General features: G+C 43.2%; 1 protein-coding gene across 1 annotated transcript in view; it reads left to right on the top strand.

Moving 5' to 3' along the window:
* The first annotated feature begins 3,927 nt into the window (after window positions 1–3,927).
* TH (tyrosine hydroxylase) overlaps window positions 3,928–21,553 on the top strand; it is a 389,931-nt gene continuing 372,305 nt past the window's right edge. Inside the window, exon 1 of the mRNA XM_085646393.1 lies at window positions 3,928–4,047. Coding sequence (XP_085502519.1) covers window positions 3,949–4,047 — 99 coding nt within the window. The 5' untranslated portion in view covers window positions 3,928–3,948. The remainder of the gene's footprint in view (window positions 4,048–21,553) is intronic.

Genomic DNA, 21,553 nt, shown 5'->3' with positions numbered 1-21,553 from the left:
CTGTAGAGTTATCACCTTATTTGGTGAACATATGCTTTTCTTTAAACTCTTTTTGTCTGCAATTCCACCACCATAAAGGAGCACAAAAGAAGAAAAAAATGTTTTGTATATCCTTATGTTTAGGGATGACAACGGTAGAAACTAACCATATTTATGGTGGGGCGCACTGAGTGTCAAATTCCATTGGTATGCTATACTCTTTCACATAGGGTTAACCCAGTTCAAAATGGCGGCCACACAGTTCTTTTTCTACCTCTTTTTTGTTTCCAAATTTTGGATGTATACGCCAACATATATATCCTGCCTCTGTGAATTTTAGGAAACAGATAGTACACAAACTTTGGTGACTTTTACATAAAAATTGTGCACAAAAGACATTCACGAAGAATGCTTTCAGTAAATTGTGGTCTATTATTTGAGTATCGGATCGTGCAATACCACTGTAAATGGACCAAGGAATATATTTTTAGCAGGGATCTTTTAATTTGAGATGATTGCACGAGTTATATTAATAATATTTTGGTAATTGGGATTTTAGGTTTAATTAAAAAAATTCACAGACGTTTATAAAAAATTGTTAACAGAACCGCAATATGACCACTCGCTATCAAGCATTGACCCTCTTTGATTTATACCTTTAATGTACATTGCCCAGTCTAGAAATAGTTTCAAATCGAGGTTAAGATGGCGGATGCGTAAATGATCTTTCGAGTCAGGTCAGTTTCGAAATTGGCTACAGGTGTTTTACCTAGCCGGCTAATTAGACAACGCATTTGGTGTTTACAAAATGTTACGATCGCGGCTACGTGGTGGGAGCGGTTCTTGTATCGAACAAGTTAGTACGGGAGGGGAGGATTCTTCTCTTCCTTACTACTTCTCCTTACCCTATACTTCATAGGCTCTTCAAACATGCTAACGACATTGACATATGTCCGCTCATTTCCTGTATTAGGGTATTCTTTACTTTAACCTCTTCAATGCCCGTGACGAGCTGGACTCGTCATGGGCCGCGGTGGCGCTGTGCCCATGACGAGTCCAGCTCGTCACAAACCCCGCCCGCTAATTCAACGGCCGGCACAGGGCGGGGAAAGGGGCGGGCACTGAAGGGGTTAATGCTCGTGTCTGTAGTTACATTGGTTTCCAATGGGATAGGGGGTCTTGACAAATAGTTGGCGGGTTGCCAAATAAAAGATTCTTGCCCCCTTTTTAGGTCTAGCCTGACCCAGCGCATGCGCTGATCTGGCAAGATTTTTAGTAAGGGCTTCAAAAAATGCTACCATGGACGGCCTACAGCTTGCGTGCATGTGTGCGGGCACGCGCTTACGAGCAGAGGCGCCATATGGCTTTCATCTCGCTCTCCCGCGCGCCTCACTCTGCCTCTCTGTCTTGCTCGCCCCTCCCCCTCCACAGAGCGCGTCTCGCGGTCACGCGTCTTGCGAAATTGCAGACTCGCGGACGCGCGTCTTGCAAATTTGCGGCCAATTCTTGTTCCTTTTGAAAAGCATGTCGGACTGAAGGTCTCAATGCACTATGCAGCCTGCAGTTTATGTTCATTGCTCCCAGTTTTAAAGGTGCAGCATTATGGCTCTTGTGTTTCCATTCGCACAGTTGCCTCAGACTTGCTACGGTGGGTGCTGCTCTAGCATGCATTCAGATGTAATGTTCTTAGCAGAGTTAAGAAATAGAAGGAGCTGCAGGCAGGCTTTGAAGGGAAGGCGCGATAAAAGAGCAGCAGGCTGGTCCCATCTGGTCTTTTTGAACATCCCCTATCAGAGGGATTTCGTGCTATTTCCTTCTCATGCTTCACCTATGCGCCATCATTCAAAGATAATTTTAATAAAACGCATTGTAATAAAATACAAACATTTAGTAAAAAATACAAGAGCAGCGTGCCTGAATGCAATGTAATTATTTCTACAGGATAAATCAGCTTAGACCAAAGCATTTATAAATTGCCTTGCTGCCAAAAGCAATACTGTGTTGTGAAGGGTTAAGAAGTGAAGGTTTAAGAAAAGAATATATAAAACAAAGCAGGTATAAGAGCTCATAAGTGTTTGTGAAGAGCACTTTTACAGCTAGCAAGGCTCTTTAGTGCTATCAGACATTTCAATATTTCAACATTTCTAATCTGCTATAAGAAGCTATACTAGAAAAAGCAAATAATTTAAAGTTACATTTTAATTGCAATATTGTAATAACAATAAAAAAAATCTTCAATAAAAATGCATCTGGCATGAGATGAAAAGACGCCTCAGGAAGTTGGTGTAAAGTAATAGCCGTCTCCATTTCTGACTGTATCTTTTGCATATAAAGTATCATAATTAAGACTTTTACATCTGTCCATCCTTTTACCTTAGGTCCCTTTTTTACCTGGCTTAAATACCTAAGCAACAAGCATTGGCATAGCCAATAGGTCTCGCCTTTGGGACATTATAAGTGTTTAGCCATGCAACAGTTAATGTTGTTGCCCAAGGATATTGTGCTGCATAACTAAATACTTATAAGGTCCCAAAAGCGAGACCTATTGGCTATGCCAATGCTTGTTTTATTATTCCTTTTAATTTCTGTTTCTCTTACATTTTACTTCCTTTTCTTAATTCCATTTGTTCTCTTTTCTCCGTGTCTCTATTTTAGTTTCTTCTTTTTCTTTCATTTTTTAATCCCCTTGTTTAATTCCTCTACCCCGCTCTTATATTCTTTCGTTGTTCTTTTTTCTTTTCTTTTTTCCATTCCCTCATTCTCATTTATGTTTTCATTGTGAATCTCAGTTCTATGCGTTTCTTGCATTCTCGATTATGCCCACTTTCTTCAATCTCTGTCTTTGGCTCTTTCTTTTTATTACATTTTCTCCCATTCTTTTGTTCTTTTTTATTTGTGTATTTCTTACTTTTGCTCTCTCCTGTTTTCTCTGCACGTCTTTTTTTCATTCTGTCTTTTATTCATTCTGTGTTCCTTTTATTCCCTCTGCGCTTTGATTCTTCCCCTTATGTCGCTTCACACTTTCTCTAGCTCCACCTAACTTTTCTTTCTTCCTTTAATTACCTTTATCAGATTTTGGTTGGTTGCTTTTTTTTTTCTTATTTCATTCTTCTTTTTATCCTCTCATTCTTTGTTTCTACCTTCCTTCCTTTCTTTTTTCTTTCCTTTCTTTGTTGGTTGGGGTCTTTCTTTCTGTATGCCTCTCTTTCTGAGTTGGTTGAGCTCTTTCTTTTTTCTTTCTTAAAACAATACAGTAATATTTGATTGCTGTGCCTTTATTTCTCCTCTGCATTCTTTGCTCTCTGTTCTCTTTAGCTTTATTGCGTTCTTTCTTGCACTCCTTTTCTCTCTCTCATTCTTTCTCCTCCTTCCGTTTTATTTAGTTAACGTATATCTTACAATTCATTTACACTTGTTTTCATCTAGTTCCGTGGTTTCTTCCTTCCATCTCCTTTAAACACTCTGCCTTGTGTCCTACAGTTTTCGCCTCAGGACTTCCGATGTGTCTGCTCTCTGTCACCCTCTCTCTGTTTGCCTCGTCGCCTCGACTGTGCAGGGCCGGTTTACCTTTTCAGATAATTATTCCCTCTTTCCTTCTAGGTATGTTCATCGACCTGGCGTCCTCCCCACCTACTCCATCATTTCCGGAGCCAGGAATTTAACACCCTTAGTGCAAATGACAGACACAAGCCTGCCTAGGATATAACAACAGATAACCAAACTGCCTGTTACAGGTGGGCTCTGAAAGGCTTTTCGGGAGGACAAGTGGCAAGGGGCGGTTTGCTGAGGAGGGGTGTCCGCAGTGATTGCAGCAATTAGATTTAATCGGACAGACGTGCATTATCCCCCTCCCCTCGGGCTGCAGGGAGGGCTGGTGGAGGGACTGAAAGTGGCTTTGACGTCAGGCAGGTCCTATAAAAGGGCAGCAGCCGAGGCTCCGTGGCAGCACAGGCTGTGTGCACGCAGAGAATGCCCATGATTACCGCTGCGAACCCAACGGGGTCCACCCCCAAGAGCTTCCGCAGGGCTGTGTCAGAGCTGGACTCCAGGCAGGCAGAAGCCATGATGGTAAGATGCGCGCCGGGGGCAGTAACACCATCCGCAACTCCTAAAGAATAACCTATTTTTTTTTTATATAGTGCTTAGCGAATTGGTCGTGGGACTTCGTAGCACTTTAAAACGCTAACTCAGTGGTGCTCATTTTATTGACTTCAAAATTAAGGCGTGGAACAAAAGAATCTCATGTTGTATTAACATTTTTGCTGCTGGGCACTAACCCACTGAGCTATAGGACTAGATTTCTAGCTTGAGATTTGAGGCAGTGCAGGCACTGCAAGCGTCTTAATTATTGCTGGTAGAAGCAGCACTTTGCTGTTGTTTATATACAGTGAGTCAGCCCGAGGGCAGCTCGCATTGTCACGGCACTATTATGCGAGAATCTGAGTGGAATGTAATTTATTCTCAAAATAGGGAGCGGGGAGGATTGTGCCTGAAAGGGCATGTTTAATGAAAGAAACCATTCCTCTTGGGAGGAGCAGGCTGGCGTTGTGGAAGGAAGTTCGTGGGGCACTGCGAAGGAATGGAGAGACATTCCAGTCACGGGAATGTTTCTGGGAGGGGTATACTTCATGTAATATAACAGCATGCCGGTGCCTTGTAGAGGATGGGCAGGCTTGCCGCACCTGCGCGTGTTCTGCCTGTCCCTATGAGAGGCATCTGGTCAAGCAGCTCAAGCTCACTGGCCAGGGCGTATACAAAGGATGACATAGCTAGGTCGGTTCTAGTACATCTTGTCTCAAGGGCCCTTTAAGGAACAGTGCTGGAGTTGCGTCACGCTTCCGACACAACTCCAGCAATGGGCCTCATTTGCACTAACATTTTCTGTCATTCCTTGCGACATGATGCGTCATACAGTAAATATGACGCATCCATCATGTTGCAAGGAGGGCGCAATGAAAAGTGACGCATCACTGTTTTCATGCAGCGATGGGTCACTTTTCATAAATGAGGCCCTTTAAGTTTTCTCCTGCTTCCATTTTAGCAGAGCTGCCAGCGTGAATTTTGATTAATGCAAAAAACGTATTAAAAATGTAGGTTTGTGGCTGTTCCAAATGTCCCTTTCTTATAATTGCAGTTTCAATCAAGTTTCAAGCACTTGTAAGATCTTGGCATATTTCTAATTGATGCTTTTGTCACAGGTTAGGGAAGCTGTCCACATTATCTGATTGTTTCTACACACTGCTTCTTCAGCAACCAATGGCTGTCACTATGAGAACCTCAGAGAAGGTTTACTTACATACGGGTTACTAGTGTGTATATGTGTAAATATGTTCCTACATGTATGAATACATATACCAGTTATGAGATACATCAGGGGACTTATGGTGGAGACATAAAACCTACAAATCCCTAAAATTGGCCAGTTAAGGTTCTCATCACCCCCTCCAACCCAACTCACCTCACGTACAAGCTTCGTTCTGCGAGCTTGACCATCAGTGTGGTATTATTTTACTAATAATGCCGATAATGGTAACTAGGTAGTTTCTAAATATTCAATATTTTGCATCTCAGCACCCCTTAATGTAGGGTTTTTCACAGATGTTGTCTGGTTTTGTAATCGCATGTTTCTTTATGTTTATTTCAAACTCTTTCTTCATAATGCATTTGGTGCAAAGGTCTCCATCAATATTTGCAGGTGCAGAGATCTAAACATTAATTAGGGGGATTTCCACGCATAAAACGTGTCCCTCTAACTTTTGCCTTCTCTAGCATTCTGTGTCAAATTTAAAACAGGTAACTAAAGGTGCAAAATTTGGTGCGTATCTGGGAAATGCGTCACAGGTTCTTAGCGGTTCAACAAAGCTTTTCCCATGGACCAAAGGTCTCAACTATAACTACAGTGGCGCTAGCAGAGAACGTGCCTCCGTGGTTAAGATTGGCACAACACTCCATAGGAAACTCAGTTGTTGGTATCCTGTGCCCACCTTGACTAATTGTCACTAATCTTTGGAAAACACAGAGGCAGATTTACTAAAATCTCACGCAACACAGCGCAGCAGGCAAAAAACTGCAACTTTTTTGCCTGAGAAGAAGAGAGCAGCAGAGCGCCATATTCACAGAAATATGTGTGTCTCCTCCCCTCTCCCTAGCGCCGGTGCTGAAATTAGCTGACGTGCACCACGCACACACCTTCAGACCATAGTGCAAGGGTGTCTGTGTGAGTCTAGCATAGGTTTTGTACTGGAAGGGTAGCCTTCCAGTACAAAATACTATGCTCAGACTAACTTTAAACCTTTTCCACTTTGTATGTGTGCTGTACAGTGCAGCACACATACAAAGTCAGAAAAGGGAGGAGAAATTAAAGCATTTCTCCTTCATAGCACCTATTTGAAATGGGCGCTATTTTCTCACACTAAGCCCTCTCTACTTTTTTAAGTAAGTAGGGTTTAACATCAGAAACCTTGGGTGGTAGCATGGAACGCCCTTGACACTAAGTAATACAGAGCTGCACCATGAGCTGCTACGCGCTACTTTCGAGTGTAATTTAGTAAAAAGATATAGGGGGAATATTATCAAGCACGGCGTTAAAATTATCGCCGGTGTAGCGGCAGAAAACTGCCGCTAAAGCTGCGATAATGGGCTTGATAATATGCCGCAGAGAATTCCCATAGAAGCCCATGTTGACACCAGAACATGGGCTTCTATGGGAATTCTCAAGGGCATATTATCAAGCCCATTTTCGCTGCTTTACTGGCAGTTTACTGCCGCTGAAGCGACGATAATTTTAAAGCCATTTCTTGATAATATGCCCCATAGTGTCTATTTGCGTCACCTTTGTGATGCAAACACTGCGTTAAATCTTAGTAAATACACCCCACAGTTCGAACTGTAGGCTTTTAAACTGGGAGAAGATTGGTTAAAAAAGTGTAAACCTATCAGGAGTTCACAAAGTGGGTTTTCTGTTTAATATTATCATGTGTCAGTGAAAAGAAGAAAAAAAGGCACAAAGGACATATATATTGTACAGACATGTTGTAGTGGGGCCACTAGGTGCCTACGCAAATTTGGTGTATTAACATTGAGGCATTTTTAGCAAGGATGGGGCTGACAAAGACAATCTTTCGACATGGTGAAGGGGCACAAAAACACTTCCTATGTCCTTACAAAAAATGAGGGGGGCAAAAGATGCCTGCCTCTGTATGTCAAGCTGATGGGGCATGATATACACTGGACATTGGATAAAGCAGGGCAACAAATGCTATCCCCACTGATGGCAATAGTGGAGTACTAAGATAGACCCCTCATCACCCGTGGGTGTGGCTGGGCACCCAATTGCACGAACCACCCTTACCTAAGGCAGGGGTGAAAGAAAAACCCTCCACCCTTGCTCGCACTTGGTGTGTGGGGCACAACGACATAAAAGAGCTTTAATGCTCCCAATGCATTAATAAGCATTAATGACGTCATAGTTTAATGACTGTTAACAACACCTCATTCTGTGCTTATGAGGGTATGTTGTAGCGCCTTGCCTTTGCAAGGGTATGGGGTGGATTTTGCGTCAAGACGTTTTGCAAGGCTCAACACTGCACCCATCCCTTTCTAAATGTTAGTCTATATCCTGACCGTATGCAATAAGAACTTTCCTTTCCGAGCAGATGATACACTACTGTAACTGAAAATCTCCTCTCAAAAGATTGTGGAAATCCTTTAATATGATCAATGCCTGGACCACAAACTTTACCCAAAACTCAACCCCACAAAAACGGAATTTGTCTTCGTCTCACCCCAACTACAACATCCAGATAACGAGTGACTTAGTCACTTAAAGATGTCTCACCTGTGGGTACTTGTCCTAACACTGTGGACTCACTCAAATTGCTAGGATTCTACCCGGACAAACACTTGGATGTGCAAAGACAGGTTTTAAAAACCAAAAATTGCACTCAACACCAAACTAGGGATCAACAATACATCCCAGATCAAGACTTAAAACAAATCACACAGGCGCTTGTCCTCTCGAGAATTAATTTCCATAGTTAACCTAGGTAGAAATGATGACATCTTGCTGGCAGCCATCAAAGCGCCACCACATGCTGCCGCCAGATTGTAAATATGCCCACATTTCCCCCAAACTACTCAACGAACTGGCTTCCTCCCCAAGCAAGATCCATTTTCAAACTGGCCTGTATTACACACAGACAATGCATAAGAACATTCCAGCAACCTCGTCAGGAAACTGCACATTTCCGGAGGTCACAGACAATGAGGAATGTGGATAGCATCCTTTTTAGAATTCTGGAGCTCGAAAAGACTAAAACAGCCAAGCAGTCTGTCTGGAGAGTGCCCCCAGACTAAGGGACCACATGCTCCCAGGAATGCTTACAATTCCCCCATTTGGCTGTTCCAAAAAAACGAATAACCCTTATGGTGAATGCCACCTAACACTATGAAGAATCCAGCCACCTTATCTCTTTAAGGTGTCTGCCATTGATGGTCTACCATATCTCCAAGGATCCGCTCTCTTTTCCACACTCGCTACTCCTTGTGATTGCTATATCTTTGAAGACTGGTCACCTGCATGCCTTCAACTGCAGAAGTGGATGCAAACCTCACATCAATCCTTATTTTATTAGAGTCTAATCATTACACATAAATGGAATTACACTTTCGCATTGCAAAAACATGGAATGCAATCACACATTACCAAAAATACAGGCATAAAATAGTTCATCATGAGCCAAACAACAGACCTGCAAATAACGTACTTTATGTAAAGCACATTTAAGAAACACCAATATATGTCAACAAAGTGGAACTTCAGCACAAATGGAGTTTCAAATCATGTCTCACTCCATCAGCTTAGTGAGGGAGTTACACAAATTCTTGCACTCATCAACATACTCGAGCAGATATTCTAATTTTTCCCACAACGCAGGGCAGCAAGCAAAGTTGCTACGATGCACTGCATGAAAGAGAGACAGCAGAAATGCATCATATCAACTAAATTATGGGGCATTTCTGCTGTATCATATCTCGGACGCACTGTGAGGCTTATTTATGACGATTGGCCTCTAATAAAATAGTTTTTTGACACAATCGTGATACTTTTAACATTCACTCCTTCACTATTCACTACACACGAATAACCAGCTCCGCAGTAATTCTGGCGGTGTAGCACACCAGGGTGGCATTCGGCCTCTCCTGGTGGGGCTCAATGATGAAGCATGTCACCAACCAGGTTGGTGAGTGAGGGCTTTATAAAGAACCAATTTGGATTCTCCTGTCGTGCTCTACATTCATTGTTTGCAAGGCACACTCTTTTGTTGTTATGACACTATTTATGAACTTGTCATGCAGTGCAGCGCAGTACTCACTTTGCTGCGCTGCTTTGCGTGACAGGGAAAGGGCAGGAATGCGCTGTAGTTTAAGGCAATATTGTGCATTCCTGCCTTTTCTCATCTCTGGTGCCCTTTTGGCAGCCTATCGCCAACACAGGCACCCTTGCACTATTGCGTTGCATCAGGATTGGGTTTGTGCAGGAAGAGCTACCTTCCTGCACAAAAACAATCCTTAGATGCACATTCCTCTTTCTATGTGTGCTGCAGAATGCAGCACACATAGAAAGAGGAAGTATCAAGGACAAATAAAGATACTTCTCGTTACACCTCACCTGAGAAGGTGTATTTTTTTGGCGCATTCTCAGGTCTACCAGTTCTAGTAAATCTGGTAATGCGTAAAAAACCATGGGAGTTGTGTGGGAACACGCATGCAATGCCAATGGAATACCTTCCCAGGGCAGTGTAAGGCAACACAGTGATTTGCTACGTTGCCTTGCTTCAGGTTTATGGAGCCACTCAGGGCCATGCAAAGTGGCCTTGCATGGCTTCATAAATCACATATGAGGTTTGCTTTACTCCTGCACCATGTTGTGTGGTGAAAGAGCAATGCAAACCAGGTCATAAATAGGCCAAAATGTGCGGAACTCATTTTTGGGGGCCAGCACTTATTATTTCTCATCAGAATTTGATCCAGAGCAAGAGAGACAAAAACACACAAAGGGGAAGTAGGACGAGAAAGACTGAAAAAAGTGCGAACAGAAGGATGAAAAAGAATCTGTAAGAGTGGGGTAAAAAGTCAGGGAGCATCTGGTGGTGGATTAAAGAGACATCAGGTGGAATGCAGACTATGCAGCCTCTGGCACACAAACTTTCAATAGTAAACTTTGGGCCCTGGTATTTATTCTTTTACAAATTAAGCACTGTCCACACCCCTTCGAAAAACGACCCTGATTAAGTCCAAAGAGATAATTTAGAGATGCATGTGCCAAAAATCTCCAGAATCCCATCTGTGAACCTTCTGCTCCACCCCCCCCCCCCCACCCCCCCCACCTTTTAGAGGTCGGCAATGTGGCAGGTTGGCGCCAGCAGATCTCTCTCTCTCCCCATTTGCATCCTTCTTCTTTCTGTGTTTTTCGATCCCTTTCTCTCTCCTCCTCCTTTGTTCTCACCTCCCTCTCTCGCTCACTCTCTTTCTCCCCTCTTCCCCTCTCTATTTGTTTTCGCCTCTCCCTCTCAGAGTCTCAGTCTGACTTTCTGAGTAAAATTATGTTATCACTACCAAATACTATGTGGAAGTGTAGGGGATCCCATTCTTGGGCATTTGTTTTATTGAATAGGCTTCCCGGACATTTTCTTTGTCCTGAAACGCATGCTTTGTTTTACCAGTCTCTCTTTCCTAAGTACATATTTGCTCTGCAAAAAATCACGGATCCCAGACACAATCTGAACCCCTTCAATGTTTAAAAACAAAAGAATATGTTTGCTTTTGGAGCATTAGATGTATTTGGGCCGAGTGGCAGAAGCAGATGTGTCAAAAGCTGTCGGTCAACCGACACATCAAATCCCACACAAATCTATAGTATTATGCAGAAGTGCACAGTGTAAAATGGTATTTATTACTCCAGTTGTTTTCCTCTGCAAAGTTATGGTAAGGTACAATGTGTGACGCTGTAGGCAGTGATTCCTAAAATTAATTAGGCTGTTCTATGGTGTTAATATGACATTTGAACAACTGGCCTCTGCTTGGTAATTATACAATAATATATGTGCGAATGTATGTTTACATTTATTAGTACAATAACATTTTATTGGGAGGCATTCATTTTCACTGGGATAGCATATATATATATTCAATAGACTTAGGCTGTCTGCATTATATAATTTTCATCTAGTCACTATGCCAGCCCAGTACAAATTAATCTTGTGGGGAGGTAAGAGAGGTAAGAGAGAATACTCCCGTAGCACTATGGACTAATACACCATTGTCTTACCTTTTAACATGATGAGTTCGAGTCCCAGAACGGCCGACATTAATTTATTTGTGCGGTATGTTAATTTCTACTGTCATTTTGTCGACCATAATTAAGCATTTTTTCATCCCACATGGGAGGGAAACACGGAGGTTATTATTTGACAGATGTATTTTCTGGTACATGCTATTCGAACGCGCTATTGTGTGCGTGTTATTTGTAAACTATGGATTTTCTAATCATGCAAAAACATTGTTCTTGACATGCTAGTCATTGTACTTACCATTTACACGAAATTACCTTATATTAACTTCGAAAAATTGTAAATACTCATATGAATTATAATATGTAGAGTATTTTGTTTATGTTTATTATATCACGTGACATGTTGATTTACTTTATTAACAAAGAGGAAATGCACAAAGTTTGCCCGTGACGAAGGAGTGTCCTACTCCGAAACGCGTCGGACGTTTGTGTCTGCAATAAATCTGCACTGAAAATAGAGGCCACGGCTCCTGTGTGATTCCTTCGTTATATCTGGAAAGGATTGCGCCGGACTGAACGTGTGAGAATTTTGGGGGTGGCTACCCCAGCCGTGAGCCCGCCGAATTAGAGGCTCGGGAACAGCTAGAAACTCTGTGTTCATGTCGTAAAAAACCCTTGCCCACACGAAGGACACCGCCTGAAACACAGCGGCAGGAGGAGTGCCTACCCGGAACACCAGTCGAGCTACGAGGAAGGGAAGCAGGGAGCTGCGTTCTCTGATATCGGACCTGACGGGTGAGTCGAAGTGACACTCCACAGTAGTTGCTATCTAGGCGGAGGGAAATCGTGGTAATCGGCATTCGTGCGCGAGTGATTTACACTACTCACAGCGCTAGCAAAAGTGCAGTCCGAGAAGTACATCGGAAACTACGTGTGTATGGTACACCGTAAAAACAATGGCGGACACTAGAAACAGCAAGCGTAAAGCAGCAGCGGTGCAACTTTTTGACAAAACGGCTCGCACTGAGGAGGGGGGACAGAAAATCATTCCCGCCCCCAATGTGATAAAAGACAAAAGAAAATTGTGGGACACGTTGTGGAAAGTACTTAAAAAAGAGCAGTCCAAGTGGTGGGAAGCGACAGCTTTGCAACACTACGTGGACTGCAATCGCATACCGCGGGGGTTGCGTATATTCATAACCCCAACACTCCAGCAACCGGATCCGGAACTGTTATCTGAGTGGATGGAAAACAATCATATATGCTCCATGAATATGTTGAAGATATTAATCAAATTTGCCGAAAAGGAAAGTATCAAACTAACTCTAGAAAGTGAAGAAATAATCGTGACATTGAAAGAGTTATTGAGCAATGAAGAATTTGAGACTGAAATGGAGAAAATGAACAAAAGATTGGGAAAACTAGAGGATGAAATTAAAATGAAAAAATTATCCAAATTCGAGAGAGACGAAATCGACTACAATAATGGCCAGATACTAACTTTTGGCAAGAAGTTCGAGAAATTAAGAAATGAACAGACCAACCAAGCCAAACAAATTGCAAAAATAATACAAGGAGCAGAAGGAGGAGATGGACCAACGGCACTAAGTAGTGGAGTATTTGAAACAATGGAACAAATTTTGCAATGCGAGTCAGAAATAACTAACAATGTGCAAGAAAACGAAGCAGAAGCACTAAAAGCCCGATTTTTAAAGGAGTACGAGTTGCTGACAATAGACAAGTCAAATACGATGACCATCAGCGACAGCCCGGCAAGAGGTCGTGGAAGAGGAGGAAGAGGAGGCAGAAAGCTAAATTATTCCATGCAATCAGACAGCCCAGTGGGAACAAGAACAAGGGGCAGGTTCGCCAAGAAAATATGAAAACGCGAACCGTGGTAAATCTTTCTAACTACAAACTAAGTAATGTTGAATTAGATGTTTTAATGTTAGGCCTATCATTTTGCCCTACATCTAGATTCAATTATACAGAAAGTAGGATAGACTTATTCCATTACATAAGAAAGTTAAAACTGAAGAAATGGTTCTCCAATAAGCCCAAAAAACAGCCTATTGAACAATCAAGTGTACAATTGGATGTTCAAATAAAGGATATAGAGACTTTCCAGGTGGCTCAAGAACTGGCAGGAATAGTGGACATGGCTCTTCCTGTAGATATGATGGCGGAAACTCCGTTTAAACCGAAATCTGTGTTTCTGCCTCAAATTAATTGTGAAGCAATAAACTGCTTTGAGAAAGGGATGGTTAATGAACTAAAAAAATTGAAAAACCACAAAGTATACCAAAGAACAAACTTAAACCCTCACCAACTCAAAGCATTGAATGCACTGGAATCAAACCATGACTTTGTCATAAAGCAGAGCGATAAAGGGGGAAACGTGGTCATCTGGCCTGTGGACATGTATAAACAAGAGGGACTATCACAATTGTCTGACACCAGTAGGTATTGTCAAACTACTAGATTAATTTATAATCAAGCAATGTCTACAGTGGCAAATCAGATCACCGAGTGGAAAGATGTATGCATGATAAGCGTAGATGAATTCTCCTATTTGGCATGCAAACACCCCAAACTACCAATATTATATCTGCTACCAAAGTTGCACAAGAATGCCCAACGGCCACCAGGGAGGCCTATTGTCTCTTCATGTGGGAGTGCGTTGGAGAATACTTCCAAATATGTGGACTACTTTCTCCAACCGCTGGTTCAATCCCTCCCTTCCTATGTCCGTGATACTAGTGACTTCCTTAAGCATATATCTGGCATGGAATGGTCTTCAGAGTATCTTATGTTAGGACTAGATGTTTGCAGTCTTTACACTAGTATTCCGCAAACTTTAGGCCTAGAAACATGCAAACACTTTCTCTATAGCAGACCAGCAAGTTTTTTACATCACACAGAGATGTTGCTCAAAATGATTGAAATGTGCTTGAATAATAATTTTTTCCTTTTCGATAAAAACATCTACAGGCAGATCCAGGGGACGGCTATGGGAACCTGCTTCGCCCCCAGCTTTGCAGGTCTTTACCTGGGCTGGTGGGAGGAGCAGGTGGTCCACAACATCGAACTCTTTAAGAGCCATGCCGTCCTCTGGCTACGCTACATAGATGACATCTTTTGTGTGTGGAGTGGCACTGAGACACAAGCCATGGAATTTGTAGAGACCCTTAATACTAATGAAATGAATCTCCAATTCACACACCAAATTAGTAAAGACACCATGGAATTTTTGGATCTTAAACTTGAGATAAAAAATAACACCATAGAAAGTTCCTTATTCAGAAAGTCTACAGCTGGCAACAGTCTACTTCACGCTGACAGTTGCCATCCCCATAACCTTATACAAAGCATACCTTTTGGAGAGCTATTGCGGGCACGCAGAAATTGCAGTACTATCAGCAAATTTGAAAATGAGAAATCCATCATGCAAGAACGTTTTTTGGCACGTGGTTATAGTGCCAAAACAGTGAATAAGGCGATTAATAAAGTTGAAGCTCTCAATCGCCAGGAACTTCTTTTCCCTACGGAAACCGTTCCAACCATTAAGCCTAAGGAAACTGTAAGGTTTATCACTACTTACAGCACCCATGCATGGGAGGTCAGGAGGAGCTTAAAAAAGTTTTGGGAAGTGCTGAAAACTGATAAGGATTTGAAAGATTATATAGGTGATTATCCATCTCTCACTTTTCGTAAACCTAAATCATTAAGAGACCAATTATGCAATAACATGATCCCCAATCCTAAAAAAGAGAATGCGGTCAAGGGTTTTTTTACATGTAACCAATGCAAGGCTTGTAAATATAGTTGTAGCATAAAATCAGTGAAATTCAACAATAATGAGGCCCCTTGGGTCATACAAAAACACTTAAACTGCAATACGGAATTTGTGGTGTATATTCTCAAATGTCCTTGTTCCAAATACTATATAGGGAGCACCATCCATTCAGGAAAGAAAAGAGTGTTAGAGCACTTGAGGGCCATCAACAAAAATGACAAAACCTATCCAGTAGCCCGGCATTTTCAAGATAACCACAACAGTAATGCCAGTCTTGTCAAATTTGCTGCAATTGATTGTGTTCTACCTAATGTAAGAGGTGGCAACAGATTGCTAGAACTCAGAAAATTGGAATCCAAATTTATTATTAGATTCAATACCATGGTGCCCCATGGGTTGAATATGGATGAGGAGTTATTAGTGCATTTATACTAATGTATGTTTGGTTCAATAGGTTTATGCATACCTGCTGTTTTCTGCTTGCTGTTTTTTAGAAATTTTGTGTGACTTTTTAATAATCTCGTGTAACAATATGAAGATTTTTAATAGACATTCTGTCTTTTTTTTAAGGTAACAGATGCTTGGAGAAGTAGATGAATTGGCTACCCTCTGAACAGTTTGCCCACATGGGCAACACCTAAGGGAAATCCTGTTATTATGATTTGGCCCACTGGGGCAGTATTGAACTGAGTTAATTAGCGTGTAAGAGTCTCATAAACCCCCTTGTTCTTTAAATCTTTTGACAGACTCTATGATATTGATTAAGGCCATGTGTTGCCATGATTCAATGGTTTTTGACTAAAGCATGCCCACTGGGGCGTTTCATTCAATAGACTTAGGCTGTCTGCATTATATAATTTTCATCTAGTCACTATGCCAGCCCAGTACAAATTAATCTTGTGGGGAGGTAAGAGAGAATACTCCCGTAGCACTATGGACTAATACACCATTGTCTTACCTTTTAACATGATGAGTTCGAGTCCCAGAACGGCCGACATTAATTTATTTGTGCGGTATGTTAATTTCTACTGTCATTTTGTCGACCATAATTAAGCATTTTTTCATCCCACATGGGAGGGAAACACGGAGGTTATTATTTGACAGATGTATTTTCTGGTACATGCTATTCGAACGCGCTATTGTGTGCGTGTTATTTGTAAACTATGGATTTTCTAATCATGCAAAAACATTGTTCTTGACATGCTAGTCATTGTACTTACCATTTACACGAAATTACCTTATATTAACTTCGAAAAATTGTAAATACTCATATGAATTATAATATGTAGAGTATTTTGTTTATGTTTATTATATCACGTGACATGTTGATTTACTTTATTAACAAAGAGGAAATGCACAAAGTTTGCCCGTGACGAAGGAGTGTCCTACTCCGAAACGCGTCGGACGTTTGTGTCTGCAATAAATCTGCACTGAAAATAGAGGCCACGGCTCCTGTGTGATTCCTTCGTTATATCTGGAAAGGATTGCGCCGGACTGAACGTGTGAGGATATATGTATATATATATATATACACATATATATATTGTATATATATACACACATGCACACATATATACATTTACATATGTATAAATAAATTCCTCCCAACGAAGAGACGGAAAACCAGTCACACCAATGAAGCTTTGATCCACAATTTCTTTTCTCAGCACTGATGAAAAAAACGCGTCTCGACCTACATCGGTCTTGGTCATATATATATTCACTAGAAGATGGTACTTTTTCTTCAAAGCATCCATCACTGAGCTCACAGGGTGTCACAAATTCAAATAAATACCTCAACTCCACCAAAAGGGGATGTGGAGTGGAATAATATGTAATATTTCACTCCTTGTCCCTCTGAGATTCCCACCCAATGATATACTTGAGTGAAGAATGTCCCTGGGGAAAAGGTGATTTGGAAGAGCTAGAGCAGCAGTTGCTCACTGTAGCACTAGACCATTTTTGATTATCTAAGAGGACAGAAGTACACTGATTACTTCAGATATCATAGTGGATGTGAATTTATACACACAAACGACTCTCGCCTCTAACCTTAATGCAATCTGAACTGTCTTGACTGCCTGCCATCTGCTACAACACACACACACACACTCACACAAACGAACACACACACATATATATTCACTGAAAAAACCATGGTTACAGGTACATTATAGTTAGGAAATAGAATAAGAAAAACCCTTCGAAATTCACTGAAAAAAACATAGGTTACAGGGATGTTATAATTAGGTGCAGATTTCATTTGTACAAAACCATTGAAATTCAGCAGTTATAGTTACCTGAGCAAACTATAACTTACGCCCCCAATACATTGCTTAAGACCATACACATTGCATCACTCATGACATTACTGATGACATCATCCACAGAACCACTCGCACACACACTAACACTCCCATACAATCTCACAAACACCTACTCATACACCCACACAACTATTACAAACCCATTCACAGACCTATACAACACTCACTCACTTATACAGTCACTCACATAACCACTCAGACTCATGTAGCCACTCACACACCCACACACCCATAAACCTCTCACACACACACTCACAGACCCATACAGCCACTCACACACTCACTCATACATCCATACAACCACTTACATACCCACTCACACAACCACTCATACAGCTACAAACAGAGCTACTCACTCACCCATACAGCCACCACACAGCCACCCATTCACTCATAGAGCTACTAACAGAGCTACTCACTCACCCATACCTTCACATACACATCCATTCACTCATCCACAAAACCACTTACATACTTATTCATACATTGATATAAGTACTCACGTTTCCACTCATTTACCTATGCAGCCCCTCACACAGATACTTACTGTGCAAAATAGCCACTCACCCACCCAGTCACATACCCATACAACTACTAAAACAACCACTCCTTTACCGATACATCCATGTACACACCCAGTCACTTACCCATAGAGCCATTCACACAGCCATTCAGTCACCTATACAGCCACTCACACACACACACTCAGCCACCCATAGAGCCACTCACACAGCCACTCAGTACCTGATATAACCACTTGCACATACTCACCCACACATATAGCCACGCACAAACTCACTAAACACTACAGCCACTCATTCAGCCACTAACTCATCCATACAACTACTCACACACCACTTATTAACCCAGACAGCCTCTCACACAAGCACACATACACACATACAGCTACTTAAACACCCACTACCACACTGACTCAGTTACAGTGCCACTCATATTACATACATTAGAAACAGTATCACTTAGGCAAGATGGCGGCTTGCCTTTCCTACCATTGCTGCTTTTTTGCTTTGAATTGAAGAGGAAGAATGCCATAATCACGGATTTCACAAATTACTATTACTGGTAAACTGGGAAAACCGATGAGGCTGCTGACAGAGGCCGGCTTCCTGGCGGTGCGGGCTCTAAGACTCTTCATATCGGTGGCGGTGTCCGCGGCTAGACGCGAGGTGCTGTGGGAATCTAGAGGGTTACGCCGATACATTGTATCAACAAAAGGAGCGTCTGGCCCCCCGTGGTGAAGAGAAATATTGTAGCCGTTGCTATTGCAATGCCGCCGAAAGGGAAAACGCTGGTGAAAGAGCCCAGCGCGACCGGAACATCCCTGAATCGGCGTGCAGCTGCGGAAGGGAGAAGTCTGAATCCGAGTTTGGCTGCAATCAGCTCTCTGCAGGCCGGGCTGAGTAAGGATGGTCCTTCCAAGGAGGAATCGTGGGAGATTGCAACGGGGAAACGGAGGACTGAGAGAACTACCAGACCGAAACAGCTGACAGTACCTGGGATGTTTGCTGGGCGAGGACTGTCATCAGCTTCGGGAGAAAAGGAGTCACCCAAAGGTAAAAGCAATTATGTTTTAAAAAACAACAATGACTGTTGTTAGACCTGACATCCTTGGCGTGGGTTTTTCCCCTATCTTTTGCCTCTGCTACATGGATTTTTGATGCTGTGCTGGATTTCGTTTTGCTGGTTTAGATGCTTTGGACACTCTGCCACTGCTAATCAGTGCCAGAGTGTAAGTGCTCCCTGTGTAACATATCGTATTGATTGGATATACCTGATTGGCATATCTGTATCACCATGAAGTCCCTAGTAAAGTGCACTGTGTGTGCCAGGGCTGGTGATGACGGATGCTTCTAGTGGGTCTGCAGCGCTGATTGCGCCACCCACCTGTGTAGCCCTAAAACAGTGTCTCAGGCCTGCCTGCAGTCCCCGGACTGCCATGTCCCCCTGGCCAGTGTCCACACTGGCCGGGCCTAACCCTTCCCTTTTCATACACGTCAGTCATCCCTATGGAAGGCCCAAGGTACCCCCCTGGGCAGGGTGCAGTGTATGTAGAAGGTAGAGCATGTACTAGTGCAGGTAACATGTTCTGGTAGTGAACACCGGCCATTTTGTGTGTTCACTACTGCAAGGCTATCTTGTTCCATAGGCTAACATGAGGGAGGCGGGTGCCAATGGCTATCCGCCTATCTTCTCATACGAACAAGATAAGACGTGAGTGTTTGATATCCCTGAGCTCAGCATTTAATAACACATCTTTTAGGAGAGATTGTTTTTAAATCCTGAGTTGGAGAACAGTACTTTTTAGAGAGTAGCTGTTCTCTTGTCTGACCCTTCTGTGTGCCTGGGCGCGCTTGTGGATTGACTGTCTGGTTTGAGAGTGACAGGGGCTGGGGATCCCCCGGGAGGTTGGCTGAGTCAGCCCTCTGCTGAATGGCGACAATCGCAAGGAGAGTGGAGGGAGGAGATAGCACCTGGGATTGAATAGGGCTGTGCCTGCCTGCCACTCTGCTGGCTCCACCTCCTGCTGGGCGGCTGACGACCTTGCCCCTCGCTCTGAAAAGAATGTAGGAGCCAGGAAAACAAAGTGCTCCAGCAACACCCAGAACTGGATCAGACCGGGCTCAGGACCCACTTGCACAAAGACTTCAAAGACTTCTAGGGGTATAAGTACAAGACCCCTGACAACAGATTTTTAGATTCGACCATCGAGAGGAACCTCTGCTGAAAGACGGACCGCTGAAGAACTAAAGGAAGATTGCCATGCTGTGTGCTCTAAAGGCTGACCTGTTCTAGCGTACAACTGAAGCTAAGGAGAAGAAGGGGTCCTGCTGTGTGCTGACCCTATCCACTTGACCAAACAAGACTTTGCTGTGTGCTGTGTCTTCAACTGAATCTCCAAGGGCCTGAGAAGAGCTGGCCTCCTGTTTCGCAACCCAGGGATAGAAAGGTTGCCAAGAACTCAAGACTCTGCTGTGTCCCACCTGCGCTGCTGTGTGCCGCAGGGACCGTGGACTGTTCTACCAAGCTTCTCAACATCTGCCAGTGAGGTGGGCTGGCTGCTCTCTGTCTTGCTAGAGAGTACCGCACCGAGCCGGGCCCGACACCGGTTGCCGCATCAAGAAGATCGACGTGCTCATCGGCACGTGCCTTGCCACGACCCGGAGGCCTGAAGCAGATCGAGAGTCGTATTTCCCTGCTCCACGAAGCCGCGCTGTGAGTGGCTGACTCCGGTGACGTCGACATCGTCACTGGGGGCTCGTCGAGGGAGTTGTGGAATCCTTGCACCGAACAGCCCGAGGAGCGCTTGTATAACGAGCGCAGTGACACCGCCGGAGCAACGTAGCTGCCTAAAACATCGAGAGCCTACAAACTGATTCATTCTCAGTGAGTATCGAATCACTCAAGAGACTAGAGACTATCGTCTGACGGTCCCGACCAACTAAGAAAGCGACTATTGTGTAAACCTGTGATGCTTGATTTCAACTGCGGAAACTAGATAAAGATATATTATTTTTGATATAACTCACCTGTGTGGTCTAAGTTTGTGGTGTGCGGAGGAGGGGTCATTGTGGTGTCTACGTGCAATTACCTTACACATTGCCTTGGGGATAAGCCTGTCTGCTCGAGCCAAGCTACCTAGAGGGTGAGCAGGGGTTATCTACCGTGTGTGTCCCTGTACCCTGACTAGAAGCAAGGGTCCCTATTTGGTCTAAGGTGAATGCCTCTGCCAACTAGAGACCCCCAGATCTAACATTGGTGGTCAGCGGTGCGGATTAGAACCAGTATTTGCACTTGACCTGCAGTGATTCTTCGTACATCACTAATCTAGTAAGCAGTTGCATCGCACGAAGTTTTTGCGAAGACTATTCTTGGAGGATCGACGAAGCATCATGTCTCTGAACGGAGTAGGCGAGGAGCTGGAGTTGCAATTCGAGGTGAAAAAGTTGCTCGAGTATAAGAAGGAGCAACTAAAGCAATTCTGCAAGCAGCTTGGATGCCCAGCGAAGGGCAGCGCCAACAAGACGGAGCTACAGAAAGCTCTAAGGGCCTGGTGGGAGGCCAAGAATGGCGCAACCGAGGAAACTACGGAAGGGGATGGCACACCGGAGCACGGATTTGGATCCGATGATCTGCCAG

Source organism: Triturus cristatus, chromosome 3_1 (genome assembly GCF_964204655.1).
Source record: "Triturus cristatus chromosome 3_1, aTriCri1.1, whole genome shotgun sequence".
NCBI classification, from domain to species: Eukaryota; Metazoa; Chordata; class Amphibia; order Caudata; family Salamandridae; genus Triturus; species Triturus cristatus.
Note: the sequence above shows the minus strand (reverse complement) of the source record. Positions and strands in the feature narration are given on the sequence as shown.